A 21,993-nucleotide genomic window follows, 5' to 3' on the forward strand; every position below is an offset into this window, starting at 1 on the left:
TGAATGTTTTATTCTGGGGGATTTCAATTATGATGTGTTAAGTGGTAGAGGATCCCGTTTTGTTAACCAATTATGTAATCATAACAGTTTACATCAAATGATCAAAATCCCGACTAGAGTAACTGATAGGAGTACTACATTAATTGATCTTGTTCTGTCAAACACTCCCCAAAATGTATGTGAATCACATGTTGTTCCACTTGGTTTAAGTGACCACCGCCTTGTGTATGTTGTGCGTAGACTCTTTCGACCTTATGTACCACCAAGAATGATTACCGCACGAAATACCCAACAATAATGAGAATATGTTTCTTACAGACCTAGAAGAATGTTTGAAAGAAATTGTCGTAATTATGCTAATAACCTCCGCTTTAGACTAAAGAGAGATTTCTGTAAAACTCAAATAGTTTCAAATAAAAACAATCCAAGGCAATTGTGGAAAATTTTGAAAGAAATAGCGCCCACCAGTGTGAGGTTCACCCCACTGAGTCTGTCACTTGGTGATCAAGTAGAATGTGATCCCCTCAAAAGTGCAACTATGTTCAACAAGTATTTTGTATCAATTGGGAGAGAACTTGTTTCAAAGTTCCATTTGCAAAATCAGTCACCTGTTTTATTGTCATATAGAGGGCATGCTATGAACACATTTACTTTGACTGACATTGATAAAGAATTTGTTGAAAAGGAACTAAAATCTATTGAAGCAGCCAAATCCTCTGGTCTAGATGGTTTTTTAGTAGTCATTTGCTCAGGTTGGCAGCACCTGTCATAGCACAATCAGTTACAGAGATGTACAATTGTTCCATTCGAGCAGGTGTTATCCCCCCTTGTTGGAAACGGGCAAAAGTAACCCCAATTCACAAGGGAGGAGACAAGACTAACATTGACAATTATCGACCAATTTCAGTACTACCTGTTATTGTCAAGATACTTGAAAAAGTGTACACAACCAACTCCATGATTACTTTGTTGACAATGGTCTACTTACCCCCCATCAGTCGGGTTTCAGAAAGGGACATTCCACTCATACTGTTTTGACTTTTGTTACTGACTCTTATTGAGGAATATGGATAGAGGAAGTTTTACTGGTCTTGTCTTCCTTGATATAAGGAAGGCATTCGACACAGTAGATCATGCGATATTAATTAGGAAGTTACAAATGTACGGTATTGAGGGAACAGCTCTTAAGTGGTTTACTTCCTACTTAAACGAACGAACTCAGTATACTGTTGTTCAAAAAAAAAAGAAATCTGCCATTCATGAAACAAAGTTTGGAGTACCGCAGGGGTTCATATTAGGACCTCTGTTGTTTACTATTTTCATGAATGACCTGCCAAGAGTAGTTGATGAGTGTGATATACAGTAGTGATGTATGCAGATGATACGGTTATGATGTTCAGTGATCCAAATCCTGAAAGAATAGAAATGGTTTTAAACCGAGAACTCAAGAAAGTGAAGTCTTGGTTAGATGAGAATCACCTCACACTCAATATGGATAAAACACAGGTACTTTTGGCACACAACAGAAGTCTGTTCAGTCCAATCTGAATATGGTCTTTAAGGTGAATGATGTAATTATCAAACAGGTCCACAGTGTGAAGTATTTAGGGGTCTGGATGGATCAGCATCTTAGCTGGCAAGAGCAAATCAAATATACCTAAAAAAAGATAGCAACCAGATTAGCATTACTCAGACGAGTTAGAAAATATCTAACTCTTGACAGCGCTAGATTGCTTGGTAATGCATTGGTCTTACCTTACTTTGACTATTGCTGTAATGCCTGGACGAATTGCAATCAGCTCAACAGGTCGATACTGATCAAACAACATAAACAAATGGCAAGGATAATACTGAAAGTAAATCCTTGAACACCCTCCTCTCAAATGTTCAAAACCTTGCATTGGATTCCTATGGAGGAACGTTGGCGGTTCCATCGGGCTAAGCACTTATATGATGTAATTAATGGTTCTGCTCCATCCTATTTGATTGATCGCTTCACGCTATGCAGTAGTACACATCGGTACAGGACAAGAAGGGCAGGCACCCATGGTCTTGTTTTGCCCAGAGTCACCTCTGAGAGTGGGAAAAGGGCTTTTTCTTTCTCTGGAGTTATGCTTTGGAATGCACTTCCTGCAATTATACGTAGTTTTCCTTCAAAAGCTACCTTTTGCTGTAATTATTTGAAACATTTCGCCTCATAACCTGGGTTATTTGCTATCTGATATATGTAGATCTTGTTAGATCCATTTTCTGTAATCTCTGTTGTATATTTCTGTAGTGTTATTTGTCTGTTTCGTTTGACTTTTATGAATGAGTTTGTGACACAGGGCCTCTAGCGAGAACAGTGCATTGACTACTGATAGGGCCACCCTGTATAAATATGACTAAATAAATAAATAAATAAATAAATAAATAAATAGATAAATAAATAAATAAATAAATAAATAAATAAATAAATAAATAAATAAATAAATAAATAAATAAATAAATAAATAAACTTTGTTCTCCTTGCCCTTTCTTTATTGTGACATCCAAGAAACTTTGTACGACTGGAGTATGTGTCTCTAAGAAGCACAAGGCCCATAGGAGGTGGCACAAGGCATACACAACCAAGTGGAAAATTCACCTGTATCAATGGGTATAGACCTGCATGTTGAGTACAATGACTGGTATGAGTAGTATAGGACAAATTGAGAATGCATCATATTAGCAACACATACACGTATTGCTCGTTCTGGAGCTTTGGGTTTTTTCTCAGCTTTACATAAAAGATTGAGCGTGCACTTTGTTTTCTATTTGCATATCACTCCAATGTATTTAAATGACAATTAATAAAAATTGAAGAAATAAACTCTTTCCACGCCACTTCCAATATGCATTGTATGCATACTTTGCCATTTATTGTACTTCAGGAAAAAATGCAGACATCAATTCAAATCAAATGAAAAAAAAGAGTTGCACATGTAGTCCTGTCCCGTGCATCGGAGATGAGCTATCTAGACTTGAAGACTTGCACAACATGTTTTCAACCTGCAGCACAAATCCACTTTCAGTTCAGTGGATACGAGTTATGTGAATTTTCGGGTATGTCTGTCTGAAGGCAGTACCTTCTTTATGGATTATACTCATAAGACCTCTACGTATATAACAAGGCATATGCTATAACCAAGCTGGAAGTCACACCGCAAAAACAGATGCAGTCATTACTCACACACACATTGGCATATGTGTAACTATCAAAATGTTATAAATGCAATCTGTTTCCTACAGACAGTCACATCTCTTTGAAAGCAAAGAGTTTATCTGCAATATATCTTGGCAAGAAACGATCTCAATAGTAAGCTCAGTTTCCCATTGTTCAACTTGTTGGTACATATCTGCATATGCAGAAATGCAAGAATCCAAATCATGTCTTTGCTGATACATGTAGCTGAAGTTGGAACATATCTGCTGGAATTCACAAAACTTGTTTAAATCTAGTCCATGGATTGCGCAAATCTCGACTCAGTAAATGCATGTGACAGATCCCTGTGTGCCTTCAGACATCTAATTATGAATGCACAATGCACATGCATTTCATGTTTTGGTATCCCCATTTTGTACTTGTTCTACTCCATGGACCATTGAAATATGGATTTCATTCACAGTGTGTTTCAGAATACAGACAATCATGTTTAATACATGCACTGAAGTCTTCTTCCTTTGTGATTAGAGGAACATGTGGAAAGTTAACTGTTTTGAGGTGTTCCAGTCAGAAGTACAAATGTCCTGGAAATTTTTTGCTGACATCTATCTCCTCAGACATGAAAATTCATAAATTGGCAGGTGCATAACCTTTTTTGTCTCTTTTTTTTTTTTGGAGGGGGGGGGGGGTCAGGTAAGCTCATATAACTGAAGTCACATGATAGAATGAGATACAAGTTTATCATTTTATGGCAATAGAGGAAATTGATGTCTCTTTTCCTTTATTACTGTCCCATTGTCCTCATGAGCTAGTGACTCATAAAATTTGGAAGACATACAATGTAGAAGGTAGGTAGGAGTGGTTGCTGCTGATCAGCCTCAACTGAGGTCTTCACAAAGACCTTGTCTCATCAAAAACAACAACAACAACAACAACAACAAAAACACAATGACTTAAAAACTTAGGTTTGACAAGTTTGAGATGTCTCAAGCAGTTGTCATGTTGCACTTACCCTGCAAATTATAAACCAATCTTGTTTTCTTCAGAAAAAAAAAGTTTCTTACAAGTAGCTCTGTGTAAGCACACTACATTGATATACCCATGTTACCTTTTCTTTTGTAATGCAAATCATATCTGCAAAGTACTAAGTCGTGCAGTGTATGGCATTATTATCATAATCCATAACATCTTTTCAAAGTACACACTGTTTTGACTAACAATTCTTAATGAAGGAGTTACTACTCTACATGAATGAATATTGTTTGTACATGGACCTAATACACACATGGATGAGTAACGAATGCCTTTCTTTGATCCCATCATCACAGCCGCCACCTGATTATGTGCATCTTAATGAGTACTTTCAGGTGCTTGGATAATAACGATTGTGCGATCGTGCATCGTCCCTGACAAAAGAACCATTTCCCTCATTGCAGTCTTATTTTGCTGAGGTGCCTTTTCACCCTCAACTGGCTTTGAATAAATACCAATGAAAGGGAGCAGCAAACCTGAAAACATGACAGTTTTCCTGTCACAAAACTGAAAATTACTGAAGTGGACACCTGTGGACAAGCATGTAACATGGCTTAATGATGTGACATACATGTCACCTACGTTTACTGCCATGTTTACTCTGGAACAATAGGCGAAAACTATGAAAATTAGCTTACAAATCACATCCAACCTGCCAAAATAATTGCTTTCTCTTGTAAAGTACGCGTATTTCGAAAACGAAATTACTTGAGCAACAATTTCCCAATGTACACTACAACTGCACAGGCATTTTTGTCGATTTAAGAGAAGTACTATCTTCTGCACAATGTACTTTTTAGAGTTCTCAAAGTGTCGTCTTGATTTTATCCAGGCTGGCTGTCGGCGGTGATGATAAGATCAAAGCAGGAAAGCATGCTTAAAATGCTTTTGTGCTACTTTTGACAGAAACAGGTGCATGAATTAATTAACGAGCGATGACCGCCCATGAGTAGGTCCATGGTTTGTACAAGAAAGCTCATGGAAATAAACAATATCTTATCCTAACACATTGATATTCCACTAGATGCTGAATGAAACATTAATACCAGTTATAAATCAGCTTGTTCAAGTTTATGTAATCTGCATCCTCTTTCAATGTCTTCAAACAAATATGGATAAAAGCTATAAATCTTTGGACAAAGTTCCCAAGAAAGTATAACAGGGCCCCGTTTTATCAAAAGATATGATCGATTATTAACTTCCTTACCACACAGGCTGCCATACACTTGTGATAGAAATCAACTATATAATCAATTATAACTCTTCATAAAGCAGGGCCCACATATGATATTTCCATGCACAAAGATAAGCGAGGGATAAATCTTGCTATTTCATCTTGTAACATATAGTAGAGAATCCAGCCATTGGCTGCACTTTAGCTATTGATTAGCTGAATTTGTGTAATACATGTACAAGAAATTGGACGTGGCATCTCGTCATCAAAATACAACAACTGGATTTGTTCACTCTTCAGGGAGAGGTTATGATCGCAGAACAACGTATCCAAACCCCATGACCGGTTCCTCTGGACAGCCTTTTTTTATGGAAAGCTTGGAGGCGGGGGAGACCACAAGATCCCCCTCATACATTCACACCATCAGCAGCAAGGGAGAGTGGCAACAAGCAGCCACCACCCTACTACACGCAGAGCCAGGGCCAGGGGAGGAAATAGATACAGAGATCACTTCTCAACAAGTAGGTGACTATGAACATGTAGATATAGGGTGTGGTCATCTAGACATTTTCTGAGCCAGAATCCCGATCCTAAACGCGTTTGAGGCATTTTTGGATGAGAGATAAATGCAACAGTGTTCTCACACGCCTTTTAAAAATGCCAATTTGAAATGCCATTCACATGGCGTCTTGAAATGTGTTTGAGACCACAATTGCCTTTCTGAGAGTAGATAAACCAATATTGGTTTGAAATGCGTTTATATCTCCTAGCTACCATGGTCAACTTCCATACAGTATACAAACCGCAGGTTACAACACAGGCTTCAGTTGACCTCTGCTGGTGATGCTGATGATGGCGATGCTGATCGACCTCTCGTGACCTCAGAGGTAGGCAAAATGATGAAAGAAGATGGAGGAAGAAGGACAAACAAACAGATGATCCTTCATTCAATGAACAAGGAGGCTGCTGCAACAAGGATGAATTTGCACAGTGCTCATGCCCAACGGATGCCTTCCTCAAATTCTTTGACAAAGGCATTCGGGATGCCATCATCTTTGAGACAAATCGCTACGCGAATCAGAAAGGAAGACATTTCTTGCCTTTGACAGATGAGGAGCTCATCGGCTTCATAGGCATCAATTTCTGCATGGGTTATCACCATCTTCCATCATGGCGAGACTTCTGGTTGTGTGATGAAGATCTTCATTTGGATGTCATGGCACGTACAATGCCAAGAAAACGGTTTGGAGACATCCTCTCTAATCTGCACATAAACAATAACCTAGACAGGCCAGAGGAGAACAAAGACCGCATGTTCAAACTCCAACCACTAGTTGATGGTAAGAATGAGAGATTTGCTTATCTCTACAACATGGATCGAAAGCAGAGCATCGATGAGAGCATGATTCTGTTCAAAGGAAGATCAAGACTGTAGCAGTACAACCCGATGAAGCCGATCAAGAGGGGATACAAGATCTGGGCCAGAGCAGATAACTCTGGTTATATCGGGCAATTTGAAGTCTACCAGGGGAAGGGAGGCAATGCAGATGTTCAGCTATACCCAGATAACTATGGTCTCGGTGAGAAAGTCATCCACACGTTCACCAGACCCCTTACAGGGAAGAACTACACCGTCTTTTTTGACAATTACTTTTCTTCTGTTCGTCTGATGGAGGACCTGAAAGAGGACAAAGTGTTGGCTTGTGGAACCATCAGAGCTACACGCAAACACCTGCCTGACCTTACTGATGACAAACAACTAAAGGAAAGAGGGGAGTTTGACCATCTCATAAGCAAGAAAGACATCAGTGTCTTCAAGTGGAAGGACAATAAACTAATCCATGTCATCTCAAACTATCACGGCACTGAAGAAACCACTGTCCGAAGGACCATGAAGGATGGCACCAAGAAAGAGGTCAAATGCCCAATTGCGATTGCAGACTACAATGAAAACATGGGGGGTGTAGACAAGGCAGATATGCTCCGCACTCTTTACGGGGTAAATCGAAAATCAATGAAGTGGTGGCATAGGATTTTCTGTGGTATTCTTGACATCGCTTTTGTCAATGCGTATGTTGTGTATCAATCTATGTTTGGTAAGATGCCCCTCATAAGTTCAGACGAAAAGTCACAATGGGTCTCCTAACCCTGGCAAAGCCAATGCCATCAGCACCAAAGAGGGGAAGGCCTTCATCTCCAGGTGCTGCCCAACCGCCTCCAACCAAACTTGTGAAAAGACGCAAAACCGGGTTCAGTGTCCCGGATGATGTGAGATTGCAAAACGTGGGTGTCCACATGCCGCAGTTTGTGGCTGAGCGTGGGAGATGTGAATGTTGTTCAATGAGTAGAATAGAGTCCCGACCCCACAGCAAATGCTCCACTTGCAAAGTTTTTCTTTGCGTGAATGAGAAGAAGAATTGCTTCTACACATATCATTGCAAGTAGGTGTGCATATCCTGCATAGAGTATGTCACATAAAGTAAGCATGACAATGCAGGTTTAATTCTAACATGTTAAACGAATAATTGTTCTTGTAATACATTAGCACAAGTTATGTGTAACTTTTTGATCATGTTGTGTCTAAAGGGTAGTACATGACAGTATTTTATGGTACACAGTACTGAGTTTGCAATTAAATCAGCTTCAAACAAAACACACGAAAACCACTTAATAATCAAACCAATGGGAATGGACCAGATAATTGAATATTTTACACAATTATTTCCTTTCACAAGATGATTGCACTTCAAGATAAACTTGCTTTATATTCCATATCATTGATATTTAATTATAAAGATTTTCAAACCTCAACTACACGTAAATCCCTAGTAAGTGCGCTTATTCAATCTTGAGTTGCATTTGGTATACTTCTTAGATATCAGTTGCAATTTTCAGTTTGTATCATGATCAGGGCAGTTGTTACTAATAAGACATGCGCAGCTGCAGCTGCATGCCATGCGGTATAGAAGTTTTTATCATTGCACAAGTATATACTTGTTTGCAAATTTACCATACTTTCAAGACTAATTTTACATATTTTAAGGGGAAAATATGTTTCTATATTGAGTTTGTTGATTAAAAATAATACAATTTCATAAAATTGCAGCACTGGAATCTGTTTATCATGAATGCATTTGTATTTGAATGTATTAGAGAGTGGGAAAGAAACGGGACTTAAAAGTCCCAGTGACCATAACATCCGTGCTTCATAGCCTGTCGGGACTCAAAAGTCCCGTCACTAATTAACGGTGTTCATTAATCAATCAAACAAGTTTTTCAAGCATTTTTTGTAATATTTGACCTATGAAAAACCTTTAAAAAAAGTTAGGACTGAAATGAGAAATTAACTTATTTTGGTCATGAAAGGGCTTTGGCTCAGAGAATAAACACATACTGAACTCTAAGCGTGTATCCATGCGTACTTTCAAATTATACTGCACTGCCGTCTGAACCCACAAGATTCTATAAGAACAAAATATCACATGATGTCAGGATAACGACAGTCAAAATTCAAGCACTTAAAACCACCATCAGAACTGGTTATGGCTAGAAACCCAGCAGAAAACTGGAAATCATGGAAACAGCAATTTGAGATCTACAAAATTGCAAGTGGCCTCGGAAATAAAGGCAAGAGTGTGCAAGTCAACACACTGTTACATGTGGTGGGTCTGGCTGCAATTGAAATTTTCAATACATTTGACTATGCAGATGATGAAGATCGCGAGGATCTGGATCTCTTGATCAAAAAGTTTGATGAACATTTTCTTCCTCAGAAGAATGTGTCATATGAGAGACATATCTTCCATACTTGTGTGCAACAACCCGGAGAATCTATAGATGACTTCACAACAGATTTAAAAAGGAAAGCTTCGACTTGTAAATTTGGACAGTTGTCAGAGAGTCTCCTCAAAGACAGAATCACCATGGGACTCCGAGACAAAGCATTGCACTCAACATTACTGGAAAAAAGAGATCTGACTTTGCAACAGACCATTGACGCATGCTGCTCAGAAGAGGCGACAACTGCTCAAGCCACAAATTTGAATGGAAGTGGAACAGGATGGCAAAAAACCCTAAGAACTGGCTAAGACAGCCTGCTCAACAACAAAGTCATCACAAACAAACTGCCTCTGAACACAAGCAACAACAAAGTTGGACACCAAAAACATACATGTGGTGAAAATGTGAAAGCAAACATGGACCCCGCAGGTGCCCGGTTTATGGCCAGTTGATGTAAATCGAGCGTTCAAACGGGAACATTATCCCATGAAAACAATAGATGCTATTTGCGATCGTTTGGCGGGGGCAAAAGTGTTCTCAACACTGGATGCAAATTGTGGCTATTGGATGATACAACTGGATGAAGACAGCTCGAACCTGTGTATTTTCAACCCAGAATTTGGTAGATACACGTTCCACAGACTACCATTTGGCATAAATGTAGCACCGGAGCTGTTCCAAAGAATTATGACTGAAGCATTCACTGACACAGAAGGAGTTGAAGTAATCATGAATGACATCTCGATATTTGAACCAAATCAAAAAGAGCATGACAAAATCATAGAGAAGGTATTGCAAAAGTGCACAGAGAAAAATGTCAGGCTAAACAAAGAAAAATGGCCTACACAGCCCTGGTACACTATACTGCGTAACATGCTACTGGAGCAGCCCTGGGAATTGTGAAAACACCAATTGTTAACTCAACCCATTACCTGCAGAACCCATCCACTTACCCATCTCTCCCTCTTATGTTGCAGAGTTGGAGCAAACATTTCGTAGCTCAAGGGCTGACACAAGAGACTGCTTAACACACTGGCAGCTTCCTGGAGGAAGTCTACAAAGGATCAGTACATGGTGTGTATCAGGAAGTGGCAAAGGATGTGCAGTGAACACCATTTTATGTCGGACCCATACATAGGTGGGGAATTTGTTATCTTTCTTTAATTCCCTTTACAAGAATAGAGCATAGCTAGAGCATCATAAACACATCAAGGAGTGCACTTGCATCAGTTGTCCTTTTAGGGGATGAGAAATATACTATTTCTACACACCCTTGGATACAATGGTACTTCAAGGGCATCTTCAATCTCAGATCACCGACCCCATGATACAGTTTCATATGGGATGTAGCGAAAGTGTTGGACTATCTCAGATGAGCAACCCCAGCTCAAAAGATTTCACTGTGTCCACTGACATGCAAGGTATGCTTTTTACTCATTCTGAACTCTGTCCAAAATGTGCAAACGCTTTCATGCTTGACCCTTGACAATGCGAAAGTATCCAAAGATTATGTGGAGATACCAGTCGCTGAATTGATAAAACAGAATCAACCTGGGAATGTTGGAGTGATAGTAACACTGAAAGCTTCCCCCGAGGACAAGAAACTCTGCATCATACACTACATCAAAGAATACATGTTACAGAACAAACACATTGAAGAAGGAGAACAGACTATTTGTCACCTACAAGCAACCTTTAGGGAGGGCATTAAAGCAAACCCTCGCTTAATAGATTAAAGCAGTGTTGACAGCAGTGTTGAAAGCATCTGGTATCAACATTGACCTCTTCCATGGCACACTCAACAATATCAGTGGCAACCTCCTCTGCCAAGAGGAGTTAATTTCCCTCAGCAGACATACTCAAACATGTTAGGTGGATAAGTGAATCCCCCTTCAGGAAGTTTTGTCTAAAACCCACTTTTCAGGGAACTTCATTTGGACAGGCAGTGATAGGACAGTACCATCCAGTCAGCGACATGCTTCAGCTCTACAAGCAGAATAGGTCAAGTTGCCACCAAACAATATAACTGCTTCATATGTCCTCTGTGATCAATGACTACTGCGAAAATCTTTGACATCTCATATTACACAAATTCAGCCAATGGCTAAAGCGCAGCCAATGGCTGAATTCTCTAACCTCCTGTTATTCAGAAAATACAAATTAAATTTTAATGTCTGCCATTTCTTTTCTACTTTCTGTTGATGTATGGGAAGATACTCTAGTGGTGAAATGATGGCTGTACACAAATCTGATTTGAGAAAATATGGTGGATTTCAGCATAGATATTTAGTGCTACATCAGATATTGGAAGAGCAGAGGAAATGGTTTTACCATTGTTTATATGTCATTATGAAGTATAAAATGAGGTCATTAAAGCATTGAAACAAACACAGAAATTGCACACACATTACAAAAATGTGACAAAGAGAGCAAAATAGATTTACAAGTATTATTCAGGAAATTTGGGCATGCCTGTTATCAACGGAAGGAAACTGGTCAATGAGGCTGTTGTCCTGTTACACCCTCTGTGTTCAACATAATTGAGAAAAGACTTACAATGGCCCCTAGCCCTGTGGAACTGACAATGTCTCAACCTTAAACACATGGCAAGCCCACAGATATGTTCCTTTCCTGTCATCTGTCTACTGACTTGACGTCGTAGAACTTCCTCAGCTCGCTGCTGGTCGATGATCTCGGAGACGACAGAAAGCCATTGTAAAACTCCTTAGCTGTGATCCGTCTTCGCCCAATGGGAGAGACGCTTTGGAAGGCAACCCATCCATCCTTTAAAGTTGCAAGACCGAAGGGAGGAAAAAGAATATGTCAATTAGTATGCCCTATGTTTGCACATGTTAAAATGGATACAATATCAATCACAATTACTGCTGACTTCTTGTGATTGGAAATAATCTCATTCAAATTGTATTCTTTCATATTGCTGTAAAGCCTTGTAAAGGTGTCACTAGTTTAAATAATTCTTAAAGAAGTTTGAACAAGCATTCCTGACATTCCTAAAATGTGACCAACACGAAAGAAAAAAAAAAATGGGGGCATTTTATATGACAAAATCTGTCTATAAACATACAGAAAAAAGAGAGGATGTCTCATCTGTGGAGAGGCAGACATGCATTGTTTACTAGGTGTGCAGCCAATGACAATGACAAAAACAACAAAAACACAAAAATAAGACAAAGCTTCCCAAACATCATCTAACCAACACCCTATTCCCATGAATACCTTTATCACAGTCCCTCCCAATAACTATTTTATAAGGGTAAACTGTAATGAGAATGAACTTTCAAAGGATGACATGCAAAGTCTCTAGTGAGTTGTTTTATCAAGTACACCAGCAGTAAGATTAAACTGTTCCTTGGGCTTCTGTACTCAAATGAATAAAAAACCTGTCACAGAAATACTACCTGATGGACACAGTGAAAGTTATGTGAATTGCATGATGTACCCATCAGCATGACAAAAATAAGTAGGAGCACGAGGAATTGCTGCTTTAACCTACCTTGCAACGTACATAAATTGCATCTGTTTCTCTGCAGTAACAAACTGATCCTGGTGCGGAGTCCTCAGGCGATGCTGTTCCTGTACAAATCGTGCATGACATGATGCAGAATTTACAATAAAAACGTATGTACAACTCTCTGCAATGTGTTAAACATCTTCTATACCATGCATTTTCTGGTACGTACACTTGCTGTTCTCATCAAAATCTTTATCCAAGTCTGTTTTTGTTTCTTATTCTTTGTGGATTGATAAGATGCAATTTATCCACAACATGTTTAGGATAGACTGAATGGTTTAAAAGCTGAAATGTAGTCCATTAGCTCAGTTTATTGTAAAAATATCCAGCCTGCCTTCTAAAATCGCACTGATGATATGTAAGGACCATGTTACCTCACTCTTCCAATTACAGGGACAAAGAGATAATTTATACTGATATAAAGTATTGCATCCTTCCAGGGGTGCATTCAAAGGCATGAAGGATATGATACTTGGTGTTCTTGTTCTGCTTTGTAACATCTTTGTTTTGCAATAGCATGTTATTTAACTCACCATCATTTTGTCTCGGTGGGAGCATTTGTTCCAACCTCAGCTCTTTGCCCTCAAACAGAGTTAGCAATGGCATCTGCAACATGATATGGATGAAATTAAATATGCTGCTTCAGTAGAGGAACCTCAGAAGCAAGATGATCTGGTATATATGCTTATAAAGTTAAGAGAAGCCACCTTTGCAAATTCAGAATGGCAGGCAAGGAAATTTTGACAGATGATGCATTAAGCTGGTGGCAACAAATGAAAACCAAATCTCCCCAAAATTCCTTCTACACGTATTATCAATATTTCCCAAAGTACTATCTTAATGGTTGCAACACTTTCCTCTTGACTATAATTGAGCTTTCTAATTGATCCAACCACTGTAGAACAGAATTGGCAGACTGAATACAACAATACTTTTAGCGTGTGAATCTGTTTTCCTTTGAGACACTCCATGATCTAATGAACATGTAGGCATCATTTTGTAAAAAAAAAAAAATTGTTTTGAATTGAGCCTCATTTCATCACATTTATTCTTGCAATGTTGAAGCATCTTTACTTAGTTCACTTGTTTCCTAAATTAGCAATTGCTGTCATGGCTAGAATGGTATGAGCATTTGTAGGGGGTTGACACTTGATTGAACAATGTAGACCCCATGCTCGATCACTGGGTGCCAGCCTTTTCAAAAGATTAACACTGAGCTTGAGAACTGATTGCATCCCTATATGTACCTGGCCTGAAAGAGCTCGTGACAATCTGTCAATTTCCTGTACAGAAGAATGCCAATCCACCCATGCCATCTTTTGTGGTATCTTGAGACCTGACAAAAGAAGGAAATACAAAAGGAAATATCACCAAAGGAAAATAAAATAAAAAATAGAATCACAGGATACAGAGTTATCATCTTTCAGTATTGAAGCGAGGTAATTTCCATGGCAGAGAAAATGTTGAAATGTAGAGTTCATAGGCTGAGATCTCTAATTTGCTTCTGTGACTGATTTTCCTCCATCACTCTCCTTTCTGTGCAGATATGTACAGTCTGACCTTGATCATCCGTCCCTCTCTTATCTGGACTTCTCTATCATTCGGACACAACCAAGCAGCGAAGAAAAAGAAAAAGTGATTTCAAACACAATTTAAACTACTACAAAACTCAAGCAATCTACCTATGATATTCCCTACAGAAACATGTTATGGATTTTACAGTAATGTTTCCATTTCATGACTATGATTGTAAGTAGGCTTGCATAAATTGCATTACTTTTGCGGTGTACAATACCTATATATAGCTACCAATGGGCCGACAGCCTTCTCGTACTCATCATATGAACATAACCTTTGTTTTTCCATTATCCACCAATCCGGGAGGGGTACCGGTCCCGACATGGCTGGTTAACAGAGGTCGGACTGTATCTCATTTTGAACTGCCATACTGATAAAATATTTTTTATTGAGTACACATTTGCTGTTATGCTAATGATATTATGCAATAAACTCTATTTCAACATACCTAAAGTGACTCCCTCTCCTTCCTGAGGTGTTTCATTCTTTATGAAAGTAGGCAGATCACAAAGAACTTCCAGTAACTGCAGGTAAGTGATTGAGCAATATTATTCATACACAAGCAATGAAAAAAAACCAACAAACAATGACACAAACTCTTTGGAGCCACTGCTAACAAAAAGTATGTCGGATGGCAATAATTGCAGGTGCATCTATTCCTCTCATTTCAATGACAAAATGTCACAATATACCTCTGCGTCAACACTAATACAGATTTGTTGCACTAAACAGTGAAAATACATCGTGCTGCCCTGATGCTAAAAACATGTGTCTGGATGGTAATCCGCTGATGAAATATTTCAGCTCAAAACAAAAATCCTGAAGATGAGGTCAATGAGCATTGCACCTCCAGCAGTTGTTCTGAGCACATAGGGTCATTACATACTGGGTTAGAATTCAGCTTTATTAAAGGCATAATTTACCATTTGCAGATGAAACAAAAACCCAGCTTTAGTGTTTTAAGATAGTTCTAAAATGAGAGTTCAGGATAGAAACAACCAATGTAAAAATTTGAACCAGTATAATCAATGTTAAGTATTGTTAAATATAAAAAATGTGAACAATAGTTATAATAAAAATGTTTCCAGACTAAACTGTCTACAGTTATGGTTTAATTAGAGAAATAGTGATATCTCCTTATATTTTAGGCTTTGTTGCTAAAATTTTATACGGTAGGATGCTTTGTGATACAACTGACCTACACATATGCATCAAAAGTGATATCTCAAACATTTTTTAAATCACTGCTCCCAAAGGTAAACAGGACCTTCAAATTAAACAACAACAACACACAAACATGTATTGTTGACCCTCACAAGTGAAGACATGATACTCACCATTTCAGAACCCATGGCAGCTAGTAAATCAGACAGACTCTCTGTGGTGCTTCTTTCTGGGACTGCACACTGCCTCTGCAGTAGAATGGGTCCTACATCAAACCTAGAAAAAGGTAGCAAGAAATGATAATTACTATTCACTCAAAACAATGTCTTCAATAGCATCCAAAGCAACTCAAATATTGTGCCCAGTGTTTTCCTGAAGCCACAGGGAATGGATATGTTGTTTTAACTTTCTGATGATGAAGGGTGGTAAAAGCACAATGACCATGATGCATAGACATGTTTTACTCACTTCAGCATATACAAAGGGATTAAACACCTTATGACTCCAGCAGAACACACTTTCACCCATACTAGTGATAAAGCCAATAATTAGTGAATGCAGATGCTATATAAAACAAGTTATGTATGAGAAAATCACAAAACATAGTGTGCATGTGGTTATCCACTCTTTTCTAGCATATTGTAGATGATCTGGCGCACGATAACCTGTAGGTACTATCATATCAGGTGTTCTGCATTGTATAGCCCCATCTTGTGTTCTTAAGATGTACAGTTACACACACTGCTGTCATAGTGGCCAAATTTTAGCAACCGACAATAGAGATTCCATTGCCAATTTAATTCCAGCTATCACATGTTCCAACATAACTACATTAACGATGAATATCTTTAATGATTTTTATTTTCCTCCCAAGAATTTCACTCCAAGTTTGGACAGCAACTTAGAAACAGATCATTTCTAATCCACAAATTCAGCCCATCCTGGAGTTAAATGCAGAGTGCAGTGGTACCAATGCTGCTGCTGCTGCTGAGCTGTATGCATGAATGCTTTGCCTATGCCCCCATTATAGCGCCAGGGCAATATTATTGTACTGTTTGGTACTGTATACAGAGAGAGAGAGCAAAAAAAAAAAAATAAAAAAAATAATGAGATTTATCTCATATGTAAGCACTGGTATTAAGATCACTAACACAACAAAATATCCTTGCCCAAAGCACTAAGAATTATTTTCATCCATTCCTCGGTAAATCATGGTACCAAATACCGCTTCAGGATATTGAAGAGTTGTCTCAAGCTCACTTGTCTGGTCGAATCCTCATGATAGACACCCCAGTGGTTTGGTCTCCATTCAGTATGGTGTGCTGGATTGGGGCACCACCTCGCCACCGTGGCAACAGGCTTGGATGGACATTGAGGATCCCCCTGGTCAAGCAGGCGAAAAAGAAAAAACAAAACAAAACGGGATTTGTACTCGTGGACATCACTTTGGCCACTGAATATTCCTAAACATGTTGCCCAATGGCTACGCAATATCCTTTTACTCAAAGTATAAACCAATGCCATCAGCTTGTGGTTCAAAAAATCTGACAAGTCATCTCTGCTTATTGCTGCATGACCATTTTTCATGAAGCTTGAATGTTTATCAGGTTATCACCATAAATACTGACATTTTACATCACTGAACTTGCATTTCATCATTGAAGGATAAGTCAAAACTTTATAAAGTTTTCTTATGAAACCCATCGGTCTTCTTATATATTATCACACAAAAATGTAACATTGCTCACTGATTCATAGACAAGACTACACTAAAATGCCTCCCTGAAAGGAAAAATAAATCAAAAAATGGGGTGAGATTAATCAGTAGCATCACAACTCTGTTGGAAGTGAAGTATCTTTTAAGAGGGTAGCCATCACATGAAGAACTTAATATCCTTATGAACCTACAGAAATGAGTGACTCAACAAGGGATTTAAGGACTACTCCAATGGAACAAAATACAACACATTACAATTGCCATATAAATACACGATACATCTGAAGGGGTCTTAAAATGTAAGCATGTATCAACTACTTAACACAAAATGGAAGGACATTTAGGGTATAAATCATTTCACACTTTCAAGGCAATAGGTTCATTGACTTGAGTTTTACACATGCAACTTGTAAACAAAATGCTATAGCAAACTACACGTTATGAAAAACATGGGGATGGGGTGTACTTTCAAAGTAACTTGCTAACTTCTCTCAAATTTTGCACACACATAATCACGATTATTCCAAAAAAAATTACAACTTTTAGCAAATGTTGCACTTTTTGCGGTGCATCGATAGGGTTGAATCGTACCAACAGCCACAATTACTATGTCTATATGTACATTAACAAAAAAGGTGCTTGCGTTGCAATTCAAGTTGCAATACAAAATTAATAGCGACCACTTTTGGCTATGTGAATGGGCCTATGAACCAAATAACAAAAGAATAAAACCTGTACACAAGGCATGCAGACAGAGAATAAGTAAACCACTTCCTTACGCATTATATCATGAGACCATTACACTTACAGCGGAAAACTCTCGATCAACCACTTGGGCAAGAGGTGGCCGAATGACACAATGATGCCCACGTCAAAGTCTGCTGGAGGGCCATGGAGAGGCCACTGATGGCAGGGCAGGGCCTGGGTCTGGGTAAAGTCCCACACAGGGGACGTTCTCCTCGTCTTCCCTCGTCTTTTGATAAACTATGGACAAAAAAGATATACGGAAATCGACTTTACTGGGTTGCTAACCTCTCCAGATCAAAAAACATCCTGACCTAAACAGCAATCAAACAAGCGTTAAATATTTTGAAGGCAAAAATGATATTTTGGTCTATTTCATATTTTTGATGCAGTAAAAACATATTAGTTGGCATCTCTATCCTTAACACAGGAGCATGGAAATTTACTGGAAAGAAACTTCGTAAGTATCTTGTCAATACGTAGTCTCTGGCAAAAAGAAACCTTAGAAAATAACATATCTCGATTGTAACTGTTGCTATGTACACCGATTGAATTCCAAATTATTCACACAAATTGTCAATGTGATGGCGGTAACAGGAGAGATGTAATTATGTCGTATCACCAGGGAAAGACAAGATGGGAAATTCATTTGGCTGGCATGAATAATGATATTAAGATAATTCAAATGGCACTCTCAAACTCAATTGTTGGTGTTCATATCAAATCAATTTCAGGGGTCTTTTTCAAGAGCTTCCTGAAAGTCCAAGTCAATTTCACACTATATTAAAACATCAAGGCAAACATCTCATTTTCATAATAAGCTCTGTCGCACAAAGGCCCACAAGTATTTGTGATACAGGTATGCCCATGCAAGGATTCTTTAAGAGTTCAATATTAAAAAAATAAAGCTAATGTAATTCTTAACACTGAAATAATTAGTCAGGCTGTTGCAGATGGAATGCAGCACTGATTCTTCTGCACGATGATAAAACTATGTAGTTGTGGCAAGATTATGCTGCACAACTTTTTCATATCAGTTCAGCATAGCATTTGTTGACCTGCATGTATGTGAACTGTAATGTGAGCTTGATAAAAACAAACAGTTTGCTGCTGACTATTATGTAGCTGTCAATAAGGGAGGTAATGACAATGAAATTATAATTTACAAGTTCCAATATCTTTACCTTCTTTCAGCTGTGAAACACAAGAGCGACAGGGAAGATATTTGGAAATAAAAGCAACCCACTCATAGATCACTTGACTTACCTTACTCTCTGGTACAACAACTTCTAGTCTGTCTATCAGGGTGCCAGATTTCCTGAGGATGTGAAAGAAAAAGATGCAAATCAAGTTGCCACATTTACATTCAACAATTAGATCCACTCATTGAATGCCACTTGATTTCTTATTCTCTTTGTGGTGGTAGAATGTTGGTAAACTCACTTTGAAGTTAATACTCTACAAGCTGTCCTTTTTGTGAGGGTTTAATATTTGCGAATTTTGTGAATTACTGTTGCACCATGAATGTAACAACATGCAAACATGTTGCCATGCACCAGGGAAATAGTGCACTTACGATAGCCTCAGCACCAGGGAAATAGTGCACTTACGATAGCCTCGGGTCAATTCGCAAAAACAACAACTTGTGAAAAATGTCTGTGACTTCCTCATTCACGAAAATATCTGTATGCGAAATTAACAGCTTATTCACGAGTACACACATTTTTTGAATATTTGGTAATGATTTATATTGCTATCAATGGACAAGCGAAACACTGTTGGTTCTTGGACATCTATCACACTGGCTGTCTGGCTCATTCATGACTTTAAAGACATAGCAAAAGCAGTTTCAAAATACTTGGCAATGCTCTTCTACATAAAACCAATAAAGATAAAATACTTGTAAATCATTTCAACAACAGTTGTGTGTCCCTGAAGCAAAGACTATCAACCATTTAATCAACACACAATAAATTTGCAAAAGAGGATATAATTTCATGTGAATAATTTTTCGTGCCGGGTAAGATGAGTTATGGTAGTTTTTGTCTCCGCAGAATCAAGACATCAACTACTTGAACATACGACAAGCAAAAATATTTGTGCGCTTTTATTCTCGTTCTGGTTTCTGGTTGTGGGAAATGCGTCAAAATTTAAACACTGATTCCTGATGGAATCCCATTTTCTTTGCTCATTTTTCCACTAATAAAAATTCAACACTTCGAACATTTCTACTTTTACAGTACCAAAGCTGATACCTTGATTCTTCCAGAGCTTCTAGATGTGGAAGTGAGAATTGATCTGTGCCAAAAAACATGACCTTCCATGGCTGTGTCTTCAAGCTTTGGGAAACACTGCAGCACAATCGTCCATGCGTTGTTAGTTTCCTGCTGATTCTGGTGCGCACATCAATTTTCATCAGCTTGCTCCCAAGTTGTGTCAACAATGCAGGCATTACAGAAGTCCTGAGCTCCATAGCTTACAAGTTTAGCAGTTCCTTGAAGGTTGCATTCCACATCTCTGTGGCCAAATGGAGTGACTGATGAAAGTAAGATTAATGAAGCTGTGGCATGTCAGTAGAGTATATCACAGGCTGCAATATTTGGTGTCTGCCCGCTTCCACTCTTGCCAATACCTCACTGATTTATTCAGTCACCATCTGAAATGAAGACAAGAAGTTGCCTTTCCTTGTAACAGCAATCAATTTCCACTAAAATTCACAGGAGGTAGATCTTGATATTAACTGCATGATTAGGGTTTGACAGAATGTAGTTTGACCAGATAGCGCTCACAGTTTGATTGACACTCTGCAATGTGATAAATATTCAGATTCTGAAGGATACACTACAAATGGAAGAAGACGAACTGATCATAAGATTAAGATATGATGCAATCAATGTATCAGTTGGAATACAGAATGCAAATTTTAGGCATCATTTTATTACACTTGCATCCTGAATGTGATGGTTACGAATATGCACAAGTTACACATACATATTAGTATTTAAATGAGCATAAAGCCATAAGTAAGCAACACGAGTTCCAAACCACAAAAGCTCCACAAATCATTTGCTCACAGCTTACAGGTGCATGGTCCCGGTGTTTTAGTCAAATGCGTACGCGGGCACATGGCGCAAATTTCCTATTAGAGACCTACGGCTACGCTATCGACTTCTCTTTGGCGCTTACGCTTTGGCCCACTTTCCGGAGTCCGAAGAAGTCCGATTCAGTGTAGTCAGTGGTCCGATCAAAGTTCGGCTCATGAATCGGCTGAGGGGGATGACAGCTTTAGCAAACTTCTTTTGTGATGTCACGATAACAAGCACATATGTACGCACCCTGGCATTACTACAGACTGCGTGATGCACAAAGAAGACAACAAAGGCAACGTTACTTAGCAACACCTACGCACTTTACTCTTGATGACAGCTCAACGTCGGTAATCTTTGTATCAATGCTAACGGTGATCGGCAGTATCATCAACAGCGCCATCTACACTACCGGGACTATGCCCCTTTAAAGCTAAAGTGTCTTTATGAAACAGGACTTTGTATACTCAATATAAACTTACACTTGATTCAGCAAACTAGCTATGCTCAATAAATCCAGTGTAAGATCAATTGCAACTTGTTATGAAACAGGCCCGATGTAAAGAGTGCACCTGAGGTAAAGCAAAGCAAAGGATTCTAGATGTTAATGAATGGTTACATAAATTACATATTAACAGTACAGTAGACTATTAACGTTTAATAGCTTACGGTAGAGTCTAAGACTTTCGTAAGAGCGTTTACAACGCAATTGCAATCGGCGATGATGATCCATTGACATTGGATTCCTATTCCTTGTTGTTCACCCTACTTTTAGTTTTATTGGGGAGAGGGGAACCAAATCTTGAAATGACATTCATGTCTGATTGTGATTTGCTCCAAATCGCATTAGCAGATTACACTTGATGACAAAGAAAGTCTGTTCCTTGGTCCGTATGATAATTAAGGTACTAATAATTGATTTTGTGCGGTAATAATATAATCACGACCAGCATCGCTTGCAATGGCCCCATATATTTGTATTGACGTAGGGTTTCTGATATC

General features: G+C 38.6%; 2 protein-coding genes and 1 pseudogene across 2 annotated transcripts; 2 read left to right on the forward strand and 1 right to left on the reverse strand.

Moving 5' to 3' along the window:
* Positions 1-5,728: 5,728 nt before the first annotated feature.
* On the forward strand, positions 5,729-7,536 carry LOC140238260 (piggyBac transposable element-derived protein 3-like). Its single transcript, XM_072318197.1, is given in 2 exon segments — positions 5,729-5,940; positions 6,276-7,536. Coding segments are annotated over 2 exon segments (1,473 nt in total).
* Positions 7,537-10,138: 2,602 nt separating this feature from the next.
* LOC140238262 (uncharacterized) lies at positions 10,139-11,196 on the forward strand (annotated as a pseudogene).
* A 608-nt stretch (positions 11,197-11,804) lies between these two features.
* Positions 11,805-20,378, reverse strand: LOC140238263 (methionyl-tRNA formyltransferase, mitochondrial-like). Its single transcript, XM_072318198.1, has 10 exons — positions 20,161-20,378; positions 19,172-19,223; positions 17,970-18,145; positions 16,705-16,827; positions 15,618-15,720; positions 14,729-14,804; positions 13,950-14,038; positions 13,236-13,308; positions 12,685-12,764; positions 11,805-11,954 (listed from the first exon to the last, which is right to left on the reverse strand). The coding sequence occupies exons 1-10, from the start codon at positions 20,376-20,378 to the stop codon at positions 11,805-11,807; spliced, it is 1,140 nt and encodes a 379-aa protein (XP_072174299.1).
* Between the last annotated feature and the right edge of the window lie 1,615 nt (positions 20,379-21,993).

The sequence above is a fragment of the Diadema setosum genome, chromosome 14, assembly GCF_964275005.1.
Source record: "Diadema setosum chromosome 14, eeDiaSeto1, whole genome shotgun sequence".
Lineage (NCBI taxonomy): Eukaryota > Metazoa > Echinodermata > Echinoidea > Diadematoida > Diadematidae > Diadema > Diadema setosum.

Excerpts from the sequence above, each read along its gene's own strand:
- LOC140238263 (XM_072318198.1), bottom strand. The coding sequence starts at position 20,378 with ATGGAGCTCAGGACTTCTGTAATGCCTGCATTGTTGACACAACTTGGG. Across the intron at positions 16,828-17,969 it reads TTGATCGAGAGTTTTCCGCT|GGGGATCCTCAATGTCCATC; the intron begins GTAAGTGTAATG and ends CTGCTTGACCAG. Across the intron at positions 15,721-16,704 it reads ATGAGGATTCGACCAGACAA|GTTTGATGTAGGACCCATTC; the intron begins GTGAGCTTGAGA and ends ACCTTTTTCTAG.